The following is a 17,055-nucleotide window of genomic DNA, read 5'->3' as shown; positions in this document are numbered from 1 at the left end:
GTGTTGACCCCTTTGTGGGCAGGGGGTGATGGGCCCGGTGGTTGCGAGGTGCGGGTGTGTTAGTGCACAGCGCGGCCCAAGGGCACTGTTGTACTCACTATGACAGATACACCGGAGTCTCTGGTAAACCAAAAAGATGGTGGTCGATGCCCACAGCCGGCTGAGTCTAGTCCCCCACCCGGTTGGTGGTTCCTGCCTTTCTCCTGCACCTCTTGTTGTAGATGTTGACTGCCTACGCTTCAACGGCGGTAGTCCGCTCCCCGGCTTTGTGTGTGTCGGGGAACCCGTTTGCCCGCAGGCGCTGGCCCGTGGGATCTCTCTGCCTGTGCGGTGGCTTTCTATCCCCCTCGGTGGGCTGTTGCCATCTTTCGGGTCTTGGGACGGGAAAGGACCTAAGGTCCAGACCTCAATCAGTAAATTTGACGTGGTCCAGTGGCTTCTGGACCTCATTCTGGGTCTGAGTACCCCTCCTGGTGCTCCGGTTTCCAGTTAGTTCCCCGGTTCGGTACTGGCGGGCCACTACCCTGTCCCGGTCCCTTACAGTTCCACCAGCCGTCTTCCCGGCTCCTGCAGGCGGCAAACACCGTATGCCTTCTGGCCACAGGGTATCCGGGCTACGACCCAGATTCCTGACAGACGTACACTACTTTTTGACTCCTCTACTCTCCAACTACTCCACTCTCCTCTCCCTCCTAATAGATCGGCTGTGTTTTCCCGCCTCAGGCTATCTGAACTCCTCGGTGGGCTCCGCTCCCTGGTGTAAATGTCAAGACCTGAGAGGGGTGACTGGGTTTTTAGGTTGGCTGCTGTTACCTTTTTAGGGGGGCGGGTGTTTGTGCAAGGGCCTGTCTGTGACCACCTGGCTAGTCCAGGGCGTCACAAACCCGCTGCAAATACACCATAAAAACCGCACCAAAACCCGGCCAAAAAAAAACATTCCAAAAACGCAGAAAACTACCAGGAGACTCCTGCCACAAAATAAAGTTTTGCTGCAGAAAAAAAAATGCCGCAAAAATGACCTCTGTGAACATAGCCTAAAGGCCCCGTTACATGGGACGATATATCGGGCGATCGTATTTACGATTTGCCGGTATCGCTCATAGATCGTTCTGCCCATCTGCTTTCTGTCTATATTATACTAATATTGTTCTATATTTCTCATTGCACTAATTAAAATGTTCCTTCTAATCTACAAAGAATTCCACAATGCTGCACCATAAGACATCAGTTACCATCTCTATTTACCAAACCACTTGTACTCTTTATTTAGCAAATGTCCACATAATACATTCCCACACAAACAGTATGATGTTCCCATAGTATATTAGCTCCACACACAGTATGATGCCCCCACAGTATATCCCCCCACACACAGTATGATGCCCCCACAGTATATCCCCCACACACACAGTATGATGCCCCCACACTACATTCCCCCCCCACACAGCATGATGTCCTCCCAAGTACATTCCCCCCACACACAGTATGATGCCCTCACAACTACATTCCCCCCACACACAGTATGATATCCCCCCAGTACATTTCCCACACACACAGTATGATGCCCCCACAGTACATTCTCCCCACACACAGTATGATGTCCCCACAGTGCATTCCCCCCACACACAGTATGATGTCCTCACAGTACATTCCCCCCACACACAGTATGATGTCCTCACAGTACATTCCCCCTGCACACAGTATGATATCCTCACAGTACATTCCCCCCACACACAGTATGATGTCCTCACAGTACATTCCCCCCACACACAGTATGATGTCCTCACAGTACATTCCACCCACACACAGTATGATGTCCTCACAGTACATTCCCTCACAGTACATTCCCCCCACACACAGTATGATGTCCTCACAGTACATTCACGCCACACAGTATCATGTCCCCACAGTACATTCCCCCACACACTGTATGATGTCCCCACAGTACATTCCCTCCACACAGTATGATGTCCTCACAGTGCATTCCCCCCACACACAGTATGATGTCCCCACAGTACATTCCCTCGACACAGTATAATGTCCCCACAGTGCATTCCCCCCACACAGTATGATGTCCCCACAGTACATTCCGACACACACAGTATGATGTCCTCACAGTATATTCACCCTCACACACAGTATAATGTCCCCACAGTACATTCCCCCCACACACAGTATGATGTCCTCACAGTACATTTCCCCACACACAGTATAATGTCCTCACAGTACATTCCCTCCACACATAGTATGATGTCCTCACAGTAAATTCCCCCCACACACAGTATGATGTCCTCACAGTACATTCCCCCCACACACAGTATGATGTCCCCACAGTACATTCCCCCCACAGACAGTATGATGTCCTCACAGTACATTCCCCCCACACACAGTATGATGTCCCCACAGTACATTCCCCCCACACACAGTATGATGTCCTCACAGTACATTCCCCCCACACACAGTATGATGTCCTCACAGTACATTACCCCATACACAGTATGATGTCCTCACAGTACATTCCCCCATACACAGTATAATGCCCCCACAGTACATTCTCCCCACACACAGTATGATGTCCTCACAGTACATTCCCCCCACACACAGTATGATGTCCCCACAGTACATTCCCCCCACACACAGTATGATGTCCTCACAGTACATTCCCCCCACACACAGTATGATGTCCTCACAGTACATTCCCCCATACACAGTATGATGTCCTCACAGTACATTCCCCCATACACAGTATAATGCCCCCACAGTACATTCTCCCCACACACAGTATGATGTCCTCACAGTACATTCCCCCCACACACAGTATGATGTCCTCACAGTACATTCCCCCCGCACACAGTATGATATCCTCACAGTACATTCCCCCCACACACAGTATAATGTCCTCACAGTACATTCCCCCCACACACAGTATAATGTCCTCACAGTACATTCCCCACACACACAGTATAATGTCCTCACAGTACATTCCCCACACACACAGTATAATGTCCTCACAATACATTCCCCACACACAGTATGATGTCCTCACAGTACATTCTTCCACACACAGTATGATATCCCCCCAGTACATTTCCCACACACACAGTATGATGCCCCCACAGTACATTCTCCCCACACACAGTATGATGTCCCCACAGTGCATTCCCCCCATACACAGTATGATGTCCTCACAGTACATTCCCCCCACACACAGTATGATGTCCTCACAGTACATTCCCCCAGCACACAGTATGATATCCTCACAGTACATTCCCCCCACACACAGTATGATGTCCTCACAGTACATTCCCCCCACACACAGTATGATGTCCTCACAGTACATTCCACCCACACACAGTATGATGTCCTCACAGTACATTCCCCCCACACACAGTATGATGTCCTCACAGTACATTCACGCCACACAGTATCATGTCCCCACAGTACATTCCCCCACACACTGTATGATGTCCCCACAGTACATTCCCTCCACACAGTATGATGTCCTCACAGTGCATTCCCCCCACACACAGTATGATGTCCCCACAGTACATTCCCTCGACACAGTATAATGTCCCCACAGTGCATTCCCCCACACAGTATGATGTCCCCACAGTACATTCCGACACACACAGTATGATGTCCTCACAGTATATTCACCCCACACACAGTATAATGTCCCCACAGTACATTCCCCCCACACACAGTATAATGTCCTCACAGTACATTCCCCCCACACACAGTATGATGTCCTCACAGTACATTCCCCCCACACACAGTATGATGTCCTCACAGTATATTCACCCTCACACACAGTATAATGTCCCCACAGTACATTCTCCCCACACACAGTATGATGTCCTCACAGTACATTCCCCCCACACACAGTATGATGTCCTCACAGTACATTCCCCCCGCACACAGTATGATATCCTCACAGTACATTCCCCCCACACACAGTATAATGTCCTCACAGTACATTCCCCCCACACACAGTATAATGTCCTCACAGTACATTCCCCCCACACACAGTATAATGTCCTCACAGTACATTCCCCACACACACACAGTATAATGTCCTCACAATACATTCCCCACACACAGTATGATGTCCTCACAGTACATTCTTCCACACACAACATGGGACAGTGAAATATTGCTTAATGCAATATTGCCATTGTTTGTTTTCTTATTATGACGTTTATTTGTTTGTTTTTTACTTTACTAGGAAGAAAAAGTTCCAAAATGTGTAAAAATAAATAAGTAAATAAAGAAAAAAAAAATTATTGGTTTGTTTCACCAATTTCTGAGACCCATATTTTTTGGGTTTTTTTCCCATCAATGGGTAAATGCCTGATTTTTGTATGTCAAGCTTTTGTATTTATTCATACTATTTTTAGGGTAAATATAATCCTTTTGTTTGATTTTAATCACATTTTGGGTGTATGTGCTGCAAAAAAACAAACAAAACAAAAACAGTTATGGCATATTTTTTTAGTACAGGTTAATAAATGTTATTTTTTGTATTTCACTGATAGTGAATATGTTTTGTTTATATTTGTATTAATGGAGGAAAATGATGGGATTCAGTTTTATTCATTATTTTTTTTTAATTTGTTCTCTTTGGTGACTTCAACCTGTGATCAATTGATCACTTGTTCTGCATACTGGATACTACAGTAATGCTATATGTAATATAATTATTAATCTACTGGGATCCCAAGCCATAGGCCATATTCACTGGAGCACCAACATGGTACCCCATGACCGCCTGCGGAATTTAAGGGGTTATCAGTAGTGATTGCTTAGCTCAGATCTGTGATGTAACAGACAGATATCGGATATACAGTCATATTAAAAAGTTTGGACGCCCCTATTAATGTAACCTTTTTTCTTTATAACAATTTGGGTTTTTGCTATTTCAGTTTCATATATCTAATAACTGATGGACTGAGGAATATTTCTGGATTGAAATGAGGTTTATTGTACTAACAGAAAATGCGCAATCCGCATTTAAACAAAATTTGACTGGTGCATAAGTATGGGCACCTCAACATAAAAGTGACATTGATATTTTGTAGATCCTTCTTTTGCAGAAATCACAGCCTCTAGTCGCTTCCTGTAGCTTTTAATGAGTTTCTGGATCCTGGATGACGGTATTTTTGACCATTCCTGTTTACAAAACAATTCCAGTTCAGTTAAGTTTGATGATGGCCGAGCATGGACACAGCACGCTTCACATCATCCCACAGATGTTCAATGATATTCAGGTCTGGGGACTGGGATGGCCATTCCAGAACATTGTAATTGTTCCTCTGCATGAATGCCTGAGTAGATTTGGAGCGGTGTTTGGATCATTGTCTTGCTGAAATATCCATCCCCTGCGTAACTTCAACTTCGTCACTGATTCTTGCACATTATTGTCAAGAATCTGCTGATACTGAGTTGAATCCATGCGACCCTCAACTTTAACAAGATTCCCGGTGCCGGCATTGGCCACACAGCCCCAAAGCATGATGGAACCTCCACCAAATTTTACTGTGAGTAGCAAGTGCTTTTCTTGGAATGCTGTATTTTTTTGCCTCCATGCATAACGCCTTTTTATATGACCAAACAACGCAATCTTTGTTTCATCAGTCCATAGGACCTTCTTCCAAAATGTAACTGGCTTGTCCAAATGTGCTTTTGCATACCTCAGGCGACTCTGTTTGTGTCGTGCTTGTAGAAACGGCTTCTTTCGCATCACTCTCCCATACAGCTTCTCCTTGTGTAAAGTGCGCTGTATTGTTGACCGATGCACATTGACACTATCTGCAGCAAGATGATGCTGCAGGTCTTTGGAGGTGGTCTGTGGATTGTCCTTGACTGTTCTCACCATTCGTCTTCTCTGCCTTTCTGATATTTTTCTTGGCCTGCCACTTCTGGGCTTAACAAGAACTGTACCCGTGTTCTTCCATTTCCTTACTATGTTCCTCACAGTGGAAACTTACAGTTTAAATCTCTGAGACAACTTTTTGTACCTTCCCCCGAACAACTATGCTGAATAATCTTTGTTTTCAGATCATTTGAGAGTTGTTTTGAGGAGCCCATGATGCCACTCTTCATAGGAGATTCAAATAGGAGAACAACTTGCAAGTGGCCACCTTAAATACCTTTTCTCATGATTGGATACACCTGCCTATGAAGTTCAAAGCTCAATGAGGTTACAAAACCATTTTAGTGGTTTAATAAGTCAGTAAAAAGTAGTTAGGAGTGTTCAAATCAAGAAATTGATAAGGGTGCCCATACTTTTGCACCGGTCAAATTTTGTTTAAATGCGGATTGCACATTTTCTGTTAGTACAATAAACCTCATTTCAATTCAGAAATATTACTGAGTCCATCAGTTATTAGATATATGAAACGGAAATAGCTGTTGCAAAAACCCAAATTGTTATAAAGAAAAAAGGTTAAGATTAATAGGGGTGCCCAAACTTTTTCATATGACTGTATATTGAAGTTTCACACATCCGGCTTTTCGCCGGTTTGTCGGACTCGGCGTACGTCAGTACAGTATATACAGTACAATGGCAGCGCAGCAACGTCCAAGTCATATACTCCGGTCACATGACAGCATGTGTCCGGCGCTTGTCGCGCTGCCATTGTACTGTATACACTGTACTAGCGTGCGCCGTATCTGGCAAACCGGCGAAAAGCCGGATGTGTGAAACCGGCCTAAGCAAGAATAGCCACTACGGAGCTGAGTTAAGGCTGTATACACTGTGTACTCTCAGTGGGCATGGGACATGCGAACAGCTGATCATTTGCGGTACCGGATATTGGACACCCACTAATTAGTGTTGAGCGAGTATGCTTGTCACTACTCGGTACTCGCATGAGTATCACTGTACTCTGGCTACTCGGCGGGGACCGAGCAATTTCGCGATACTCGTGCTGTACTCGTGGTCTTCATGTTGGCACTCTTTTTAGAGCCATCCCTTATGCAGGGATTGGCTGGCAGACCACTGCAATGCCACAGCCCTGTTACTTGTGGAATTGCAGTGATTGGCCGGCCCTCACAGCATGACCATGCTTTTAGCCCGACACTTCCCCGCTCGGCTACGGCCCCTCCCGCACTCCACTCCGCGTGTATATATATATATGCACGCTTACACACACACGCACGTTTTTTTTTTTAATTTACAGTTTTATGGTTTCTACATGCTGCCGGGGGTCATTTCAGAATAATACTCGGGTCTCCCATAGGATAACATTGGGCTCGGTGCTCGGGCCGAGTACACGAGTATTTTGAGATGCTCGGCCCGAGCCTCGAGCTCCCGAGCATTTTAGTACTCGCTCATCACTACCACTAATATTATCCTGATGACTTAAGTTCATATTATCAACATTGTAGTTCTGGAAATCTCCTGAGGACATTATTTTAGGATTTGTTACAGAGGAGCCTGGGTCCTTAGTAAGACCATATGCCCTCTGCGTATTATTTTGAATTAGTAATACGTGTATAAGACATTTCTATTAGTACTGCACTGTGGGAGTGCCCCCCACCTGTCATATAATGGAGGTACGATACTCACTGTCATGGAAGTGTTCAGACAATGGTAACAATCCTGGAAATCTGATAACCATGTTCTCTAGATGATTTAGGAACTTCTGGCAGGTCTCTTCTCCCTTGTGAAGAATCAGTTCAATCAGATTAAGTGTTTTCTCCACCGGACTGTCAACTCCACACAGATCTCTGTATTCTTCCCATGTTATAAGCTGCAGAGAGTCCACTTCATCCAAGAAACCGTCCACGTCCTTCTCAAACACCTCTGAGAATTTCCATTTCAGACGATTGATTGTCTTGGATGCCTCCATGATAACTGAATATCAACCTGCAAAAAATTCAAGCTCAGTTACTTTTGCCATTGCAGATCCATGTATTAACTATATATGTGGTCCTACGGGAAGTATAAAAACTACTGACTACTGTGCAATAATTAGAACAAGGCACTCAAAGCAGTCCTCCCTGTTTAGGGATACGATAGCAACATGGAGAGCGGTGAGGAAGAACTATGGACTATCCTACAAGATATCCAAGTACTAACCCCTGTGGGAGAATCCGGAGTTCTGCCAGGGAACTAGCAATAAATTATTTGAGGAGTGGAGGAGCAGGGGTATACGGATTGTTCCCCATCTTTTCCACTCTTCGAACACAATAAGCAGAAAGGGCAGAAAGGAACTGGTCGGTAAATACGGGGTTTAATCCTAACCAAATAATACAATTTGATCAGATGAAACATAAGGTTATGTCTTAACTGCGTGATGTATCGCAAGAGGTGGCGCTCAACACGTTTTATTGCCTCGTGAAAAATGCACAGACGTCATCGTCCATCTCATCTCTTTATGGGGCAATGAGAGATCAGCTGTCAGGTTGCGAGCCAGAGAGTTTTTTTAAGTCATGGGAGAAGCAGTTGGGGAACGATATATCGCCGGGGTCAAAGAATTCTTGACGCACATCTGGCATTGTTAGAGATGTCGTAGTGTGTGACATGTCTGAATGACTGTTAACGATCAAAAATACTCACCTTATCGTTGATCGTTGACATGTCGTTCATTTTCATAATGTCATTCCTCCTTCTGCGTGCCGGTTGTTCATCGTTCCCGTGGCAGCATACATCGCTACGTGTGACACCTTGGGAACGACGAACACAGCTTACCTGTATCCCGCCGGCAATGAGGAAGGAAGGAGGTGGGCGGGAAGTTACGTCCTGCTCATCTCCGCCCCTCCGCTTCTATTGGGCGGCCTCTGTGTGACGTCGCTGTGATGCCAAACATCCCTCCCCCTTCAGGAAGAGGATGTTCGCCGCCCACAGCAACGTTGTGAGAGAGGTAAGTACGTGTGACGGGGGTTAATGACATTATGCGCCACGGGCAATGAATTGCTCGTGACGCAAAAATGACGGGGCCGGGTGCGATCGCACGATATATCGTGGCATGTAACGCCGCCTTTACATGGGAGTAAAAATTAGGGAGGGTTGGAGGACTTTACGGAAAGCAATATTAAACGAGCAATGGCGGGAAACTCTATACAAAATAATGCACTGAGCGATATACGCATTTAATCTCCCCAAAATGTTAGAGAAACCAGAGAGGATAACCTGCTGCCCAAAATGTAATATAGAAGCGTCTGACCTTTACCACAGACTGTGGTCCTGCCCTTACCTGAAACCCCTGTGGGCTCAACTGTCAGATTGCGTTTCAAAGCTTTGGGACTTAAAGATTATTCTTACCCCTGGTCTGGTGCTATTTCATTCCTGGGAGGAGGGGAATGGCGAGGGGAAGTGGAGAAAGCACCCTCCTGTTTTACTACATGTAATTCTACACTCAGCTAAGAGGATGATTCTAAAGTATTGGTTAGATCCAAAAGTCCCCTCGTTCGAAGCAGTGGTAATCCACATAAAGAGGCTGATGGAGCTAGGGGGAATAGATGTGGTAAGGAAGTCAGAACGAATTGGTAAACATTCTAAGAAGTGGAGGGAGTTTATCCTAGCCTACCATAGCTCTGAGGAAAGTGGACGATTAAGGTTACCATTTAAAGATATGGTTTGGTACCACACTGAGAAACTATGCAGTACACTGGGAGGGTTGGAGGTGGGGGGGATACCAGGCTGAGGAAAAAGTGTTGGGATTTGGATTGATTCGAAGGTTGGTCAGGGGTGGGTCGTAATAGATTAACGGTTGAATGTCGCAAGATACTAAGATGTTCCTATGGATATCCGCAAGATTCAAGAGATATAGAGTAAACATGGTTAAGTTGCTGTACTACTTGAAATAAAATTCGAAGGTTAAACAATTTTTTTTTTTCAAACTGGTAAATCTATGATTTGTTCCTTTGTTATGATATGTAAGTTGCTTTGGAAAAAATAAATATACAATTTAAAAAAAAACAAGGCACTCCATCCACGGAGCGAGAGAGATGAGGACCTCCGGGGCGAGACAAGTAGACAATTATGGAAGAACAGAACAACAAGAAGAGAAGAGGTATCCTGGAAACCATGGGGAAGCTTGCAAAAGAAGACAGCCACCAGAAGAGGTAGGGAAATGGGAGGAGCAAGGGAAAAGTTGGAGAAGAGGAGGATATCTGGAAGAAACACAGGAGGAGCTGCAGAGAAAGACATCCAGGGAAGAAGATGAAAGGAACAAGGGAAAGATTGGACAGGTGGAGGATATTCAGAAGAAACAAGGGGAAAGCTGAGATACCCAGGAAAGAACAAGGAGATGTGGAACAAGGGATATGCTGGAGATAAGGAGGATATTCACAAGAGAGAAGGGGAGGGCTGCAAACGAATACACGCAAGGAAGGACAGGAAGATCTGAGGAGCAAGGAAAAGACTAAAGTAGAGTATATTCAGAAGAGATTAGAGGAGAGGTCCAGAGGAAGAGATGCAGGAAAGGACAGGAAAATGTGAGGAACAAGGAACATGCTAAAGAGGAGGAGGATATCCGAAGAGTCAAAAAAGCTGCAGAGGAAGACACAGGGAAGGAGAGGAGATAGGAGAAACAATGGATATGCTGGAAAGAGGAGGATATTCAGTAGAGAGAAGAGGGAAAGCAAGGACTGCAGGGGAAGACACCTATGTAAGGACAAGAAGATGGGAGAAATAAGGGAAATACTGGAGAGGAGGAGGATATTCAGAAGACACAAGTAAAGAGTTACAGAGGAAGACAGCCAGGAAAGGACAAGAAGATGGGAGAAATAAGGGAAATACTGGAGAGGAGGAGGATATTCAGAAGACACAAGTAAAGAGCTACAGAGGAAGACACCCAGGGAAGGACAAGGAGATGAGACAAACAAGGGAAATGCTGGAGAGGAGAAAGACACATAAGGAGGCACTAGGTGTGGACATAGACTGAAGAGAAATCCTGTGTAAGAACATAACAGGGCCCTTTTGTAGTGCAGAAGTTTATTATAATTCACTGCTTTATGTGTCTGTGACAGAAGATACTGATTATTCATGACACACAACACAAATATTTCTTTGCTCACTGTCCATTTATGCATTGCCCAAGTGACACTTTGACTCACACTGTATATGACCCCATTCATTACACTCCAAAATAGGAGTACCACATACACAAGGAGCAATACTATATATAATAAAGTACTACACTGAATACAATGTAAAGAGAGGTCACTGTGTGTAATAAGGGGCAGCAGGTAAATGGTGGAGGGAGAAACACATCTGGGTGAATAAACTAGTTTTTGCACAGACCTGCCATATAATATTTTACAGGAGGGGCTCTATGTTTGATTATACTACTGGACGGGAGCTTTATGTGTGGGTCTTGTCAATGGGCTTCTCTCTCATAGAGAATACATGAGCCCACGACCAAAACAATGCTCCTGCATATGAGAGAGTCAGCTGAGATGGCTGTCAGCCGAACAATAGACATCTAATATCTATGGCTGGCTTAAGGTTGAGCCACACCAGTCATAGGCCAGTGCATTGTGCTTGTACCCTGCCATAATATCAGAAGGTCATGAATGTATCTAACCCATGGTTGGACTTGGTCAATGGCCTGCACGAGCCAATTGCCAACGAATTCTCTCTCCCAGTAATCCACAAAAAAATTGCCAAAGAAAGGCACACAGACTGCGCCCATAACGGTGCCACACTTTTTTCTATAGTCCCCTTACTTTCACTGTTAATATATGTAAAAACATTAAAATTAATACATCTAGTTATCAAATACGTTATAATAGGACATATTATATATGTCCACAGTTCTGTTTATGTTGGAGGGCATAGCTTATTGATAACAGTACTTAAATTAAGATAAAGGTATCTGTATTGAATATATGTATCGAATCTAGGTAAAATGCTGACATGGTATGATATATATATATATATCATTCTATCTGGAAGCTTCTAGTGATTACATCATGTGTAACTGTGCTCAACAAAATAACCCTATATGGTTTGGACAGCTGCCATATATATAACATGACACGGAGGGAGGGGGTCTCTCTCACTCCTGCACGTCGCCAACTGTCCCAGGATCCATCCAGCCTGCAAGATGAACACATGATGTCAGGCCTATAGCATATCATTCTTGCCTTACCATTCAGAACTAACGAAAGATGAATGAATATTTCTATTGATGAGTATGGACTAATTGAACTCTCTTATGTAAGCTAACAAGAATATTAGTTTTCTTTTCTGTAACTGAATTGCAACTTTATAATTTGGCAACCATTTTTATCAGATATAAAATACATTTATTTTTTATATATCTTGAAGTCCATCTTTCATGCGTCTTATCACGTATTTGAAGAAAAATATATTTAAGAGTACAGTCATGGCCAAAAGTTTTGAGAATGCTACAAATATTAATTTTTACAAAGTCTACTGCTTACGTTTTTCTAATGGCAATTTGCATATACTCCAGAATGTCATAAAGAGTGATCAGCTTAACAGCAATTATGTGCAAAGTCAATATTAGCTAAGAAAATGAACTTTAACCCCCAAAACACATTTCAACATCATTGCATTCCTGCCTTAAAAGGAGCAGCTAACATTGTTTTAGTGATTGATCGCCAGCCCTGTCCTCATCAACACCCACACCTGTGTTAATGGAACAATCAGTCATGATTAAGTAAGAATGATACCAATGGACACTTTAAAAGGAGGCTGGTGCTTGGGATCATTGTTTCTCTTCAGTTAACCATGGTTATCTCTAAAGAAACACGTGCAGCCATCATTGATCTCCACAAAAATGGCCTAACAGGGAAGAGTATCGCAGCTACAAAGATTGCACCTCAGTCAACAATCTATCGCATCATCAAGAACTTCAAGGAGAGAGCTTCCATTGTTGCCAAAAAGGCTCCAGGGCGCCCAAGAAGGACCAGCAAACGCCAGGACCGTATCTTATAACTGTTTCAGCTGCGGGATCGGACTACCAGCAGTGCCGAGCTAGCTCAGCAATGGCAGCAGGCTGGTGTGAGTGCTTCTGCACGCACTGTGAGGCGGACACTCTTTGAGCAAGGCCTGGTTTAAAGGAGGGCAGCAAAGAAGCCACTTCTCTCCAGAAAAAACATCAGGGACCGACTGATATTCTGCAAAAGGTACAGGGAGTGGACTGCTGAGGACTGGGGTAAAGTCATTTTCTCAGATGAACCCCCTTTTCGATTCTTTGGGACATCTGGAAAACAGCTTATTAGGAGAAGAAGAGGTGAGCGCTAGCACCAGTCTTGTCTCATGCCAACTGTTAAGCATCCTGAAACGATTCAACTGTCTTGCCTAAAAACACAGCCATGAATAAAGAATGGTACCAGAATGTCCTCCAAGAGCAACTTCTCCCAACTGTCCAAGAGAAGTTTGGCCCCAACAATGCCTTTTCCAGCATGATGGAGCACCTTGCCATAAAGCAAAGGTGATCACTAAATGGCTCATGGAACAAAACATAGAGATTTTGGGTCCATGGCCTGGAAACTCCCCAGATCTTAATCCCATTGAGAACTTGTGGGCAATCCTCAAGAGACGGGTGGACAAACAAAAACCAACAAATTCTGGCAAAATGCAAGCATTGCTTATCCAAGAATGGACAGCTATCAGTCAGGATTTGCTCCAGAAGTTGATTGAGAGCATGACAGGGAGAATTGCAGAGGTCCTGAAGAAGAAGGGGCAACACTGCAAATATTGACTTGCTGCATTAACTCATTCTAACTGTCAATAGAACCTTTTGGGACTCATAATATGATTGCAATTATATTTCTGTATGTGATGTAAACATCAGACAAACACAATTAAAAACCAGAGGGAACAGATCATGTGAAAATATAATTTTGGTGTCATTCTCAAAACTTTTGGCCATGACTGTATATTTTTAACAATATATCCCTTCATTATTTTTATTTAACCTTTTGGAGATGTAATCACCTATTGGAAAATAATATGGAGTTGGAGATACTAGGTTTTGAACCTTTGAATGCACCATGAAATGTCATTTTAATTCATTATCACTTCAGTATCTTGTATGTAAAATATTACATTTTGGTACATGGAAATTATATATATTTTTGTCATCAATGTTTTTTTTCTAATTGTATGTGTTGTTTCACTCATGCATTGTCACTTTATATTATTATCAGCTTTCACTGTCAACTGTTGTGAATACATTTTCCAGTTTGGGGCTCCCTTTTGTGGTCAGTGCTGGCGGTGCAGTTGACTTATTGAATGGGAGCCAGACACCTGTAGGGGACTGGCAATCAGGCCATTCAGATTGGGCCTGTATAACTGAGTAGTTTTCTCATATTCCTTGCCGGTGCTCAATGTATCTCCTGTGTGCTAAGGACATTCTGAAACCAGCCCTGCTCTCTACCAGAGCTCCTCTCAGATAAGGTGTCTTTGTACCTCTGCTTATTGTTTCCACTTTCTTGTAGTTTTTTCTGTTTTGATACTAATGCTTGATTCCTGATTTTGCCTGTGTGGAGTCCTTGGTGGAGTTGGATTATTCCCTGCTGGGAGTGTCCGTATACCTAGCTCCATGTTCTGCTATGTATTGTGTTTTGTCATACTTGGTATTAAATTCAGTCTCTCATCTATATTAGTGTTTTTTGGATCGCAGTAACACCAGAGTACTGATTTAGTGGGGGAGAGCCTGTGTTGGCTCAGGGCTTTTTCCATATCAGGCGTGCTGAGATTTATTAGGGTTTTTATGGCTGCAGACAGTGCTCTGTCCTATCCTTTCCTATATAGATAGTTTGGGCCTCAGTTGCTGAATCTGTTTTCTAGCTATGTATTGTGTTTTCTTATATCACCGTAGTATTTACATGTGTGGGGCTATCTATATCTTTTAGGGATTGCTCCGAGACAGATTAGCTTTTCTAATTTTTCTCTGTGTAAGAATATTTAGTTCTCCGGCTGTGTCGAGATAACTAGGTCATCGTAGGCTCGTCCCACAGCTACTTCTAGTTGTGTGTCAGGATTAGGTCTGCAGTCTGTTAAGGTTCCAGCCACTCTGGTTATTTGTTCGGCTTCCTCATTTTTGTCCTTTTTCTGATCCTCAATGGTCACTGAATAAGTCAACTGTCATACATTAGACTGGGAATCTTGTTCTTTTTATTGCACTTGCACTTTAAGAATGATTCTGTATTCTTCCTGTTACCCAGCTGCATATAATTATCCCTCCTCTCAGTTGCATATGACGTGCACATGCCTGCTGTGCCCTTGCGTGTCCCCACACTGTCCTCGGAATCTCTATGGTGTCCACGCAATGCATGGGTGTCATGGTAACTGGGCATCTGTGGTTCCAGTCACGTGCAGCTCACCTTGATGGCTGCTAGCTGTGCGGCTCAGCGCAATGCGCATTTGCCAATAGGCTGAATCCTAGTTGTTATTCGGAGATAATGATCATTTAAACAGAACATTTAAGGGTCTGTATTAGGCTACATGCGCACGCTGCATCTTTTTGTGTTCACAAACTGCAGCCAAAACTGCAGCCAAACTGCACCTTATCAGAGAGCCTCAAAATGTCACAAAAAAATGCATGTCATTTTAGTTGCATTTTTGGTGCGTTTTTGGTGTATTTTTCACATGTGTTTTTGCTTCATTTTGATTCCCAGCAAAGTCTATGAGAAGTCAGATTTGCTGCGCACGTTGCAGTTTATTTGTCAGCGTTTTATTTGTCAAAGGTTTGTGACAAAAAAATGCAGCATGTTCATTCTTCCTGCGTTTTTGTCAACATTTGTCACAAAAACGCTGCAAAAATGCATGTTGTGGAAAACGCACTAAAAATTACATGCATTTTTTGTGACATTTCGAGGCTCTCTCTGACAAGGTGCAATTTAGCTGCAGTTTTGGCTGCAGTTTGTGAACACAAAAAGATGCAGCGTGAGCATGTAGCCTCAAACTCTAGTGTAAGAGCTTCCTCATTGTGATATGTCATACATAGGTTGATTTTGTGTGTGTGTATATATATATATATATATATATATATATATATATAAAATTCATTTTGACCATAGTGTCTTCTATTTATAATCTTATATTACTCCCTTTTTGTGCCTTGAATATTTTCCTTTTACTTATGCAGTTAATGGTGTAAATGATAGCCATTGGCATGTGCATGTTGTGTTTATATCAGATAGGTACATGTTTACATTCTGAATATTTCTGACTACTTATTTACAGACATTTAGTATAGCTTCTTTATCTCTGAGAGAAAAAGAGAGAGAGAGAGAAAAAGAGAGAGACACTATCGCCCACATCATCACTGTACAAACGCAGGCACTGCCACTCCTGTCAGCTTCTGATGTAGCAGAGCTGAAAGCGTCGTGGGACCTCGTGTGGATTACGTCGGACCTGGAGGGGTATTTGGGGATTTTCATAAAGTGGTGAAAGAGGGTGTTTTTTGGTCTTTTATTTCAAATAAAGGATTTTTTCGGGTGTATGTGTTTATTTCACTTATTTCATTTACAGGTTGATCATGGAAGATGTCTCATAGATGCCTGCCATGATTAACCTAAGACTTAGTGACAGCTATGGGCTGCCATTAACTCCTTATTACCCCGATTGCCACCGCACCAGGGCAATTCGGGATGAGCCGGGTAGAGTCACGGGACTGTCACATCTAATGGATGCGGCAATTCCTGGTGGCTGCTGGCTGACATTTTGAGGCTGGGGGGGGCTCCCCATAACGTGGGGCTGCCCATCCTGAGAATACCAGCCTTCAGCTGTGTGGCTTTGTCTTGGCTGGTATCAAAATTGGGGGGACCGCAGGCCGTTTTTTTTTTAATTATTTATTGTACTGCACAATATAGACCCGCCCACCGGCGGCTGTTATTGGTTGCAGTGAGACAGCTGTCACTCAGCGTGGGGGTGTGTCTGACTGCAGCCAATCATAGGCGCTGGTGGGTGGGGGAAGCAGGGAATACGAGATGGAATAATGAGCGGCTGGCATTTTGAAAAGAGGAGAAGCCGCCAGAGCAGCGTGACAGCCGTGCAGTGCCGCGCCGGTTATCGGTGAGTATGAGAGAGGGGGAGAGGGAGAGACCGAGAGACACTGACCAACAGAC

The 17,055-nt window shown here is 43.9% G+C and overlaps 1 protein-coding gene across 3 annotated transcripts in view; it reads right to left on the bottom strand.

Annotated features, from left to right (window-relative positions):
• Positions 1-17,055, bottom strand: part of LOC142245684 (interferon-induced very large GTPase 1-like) — a 38,562-nt gene that overhangs the window by 18,301 nt on the left and 3,206 nt on the right. For 2 of the 3 annotated variants that reach the window (XM_075318613.1, XM_075318614.1), the window contains exon 2: positions 7,571-7,870. In XM_075318613.1, the coding sequence (XP_075174728.1) occupies positions 7,571-7,853 (283 nt within the window). In that variant the 5' untranslated portion in view covers positions 7,854-7,870. The remainder of the gene's footprint in view (positions 1-7,570; positions 7,871-17,055) is intronic. The other variant, XM_075318615.1, reaches the window with a different exon arrangement.

This window comes from Anomaloglossus baeobatrachus, chromosome 7, assembly GCF_048569485.1.
Source record: "Anomaloglossus baeobatrachus isolate aAnoBae1 chromosome 7, aAnoBae1.hap1, whole genome shotgun sequence".
NCBI lineage: Eukaryota > Metazoa > Chordata > Amphibia > Anura > Aromobatidae > Anomaloglossus > Anomaloglossus baeobatrachus.
This window is presented reverse-complemented; position numbering and strand designations above follow the sequence as displayed.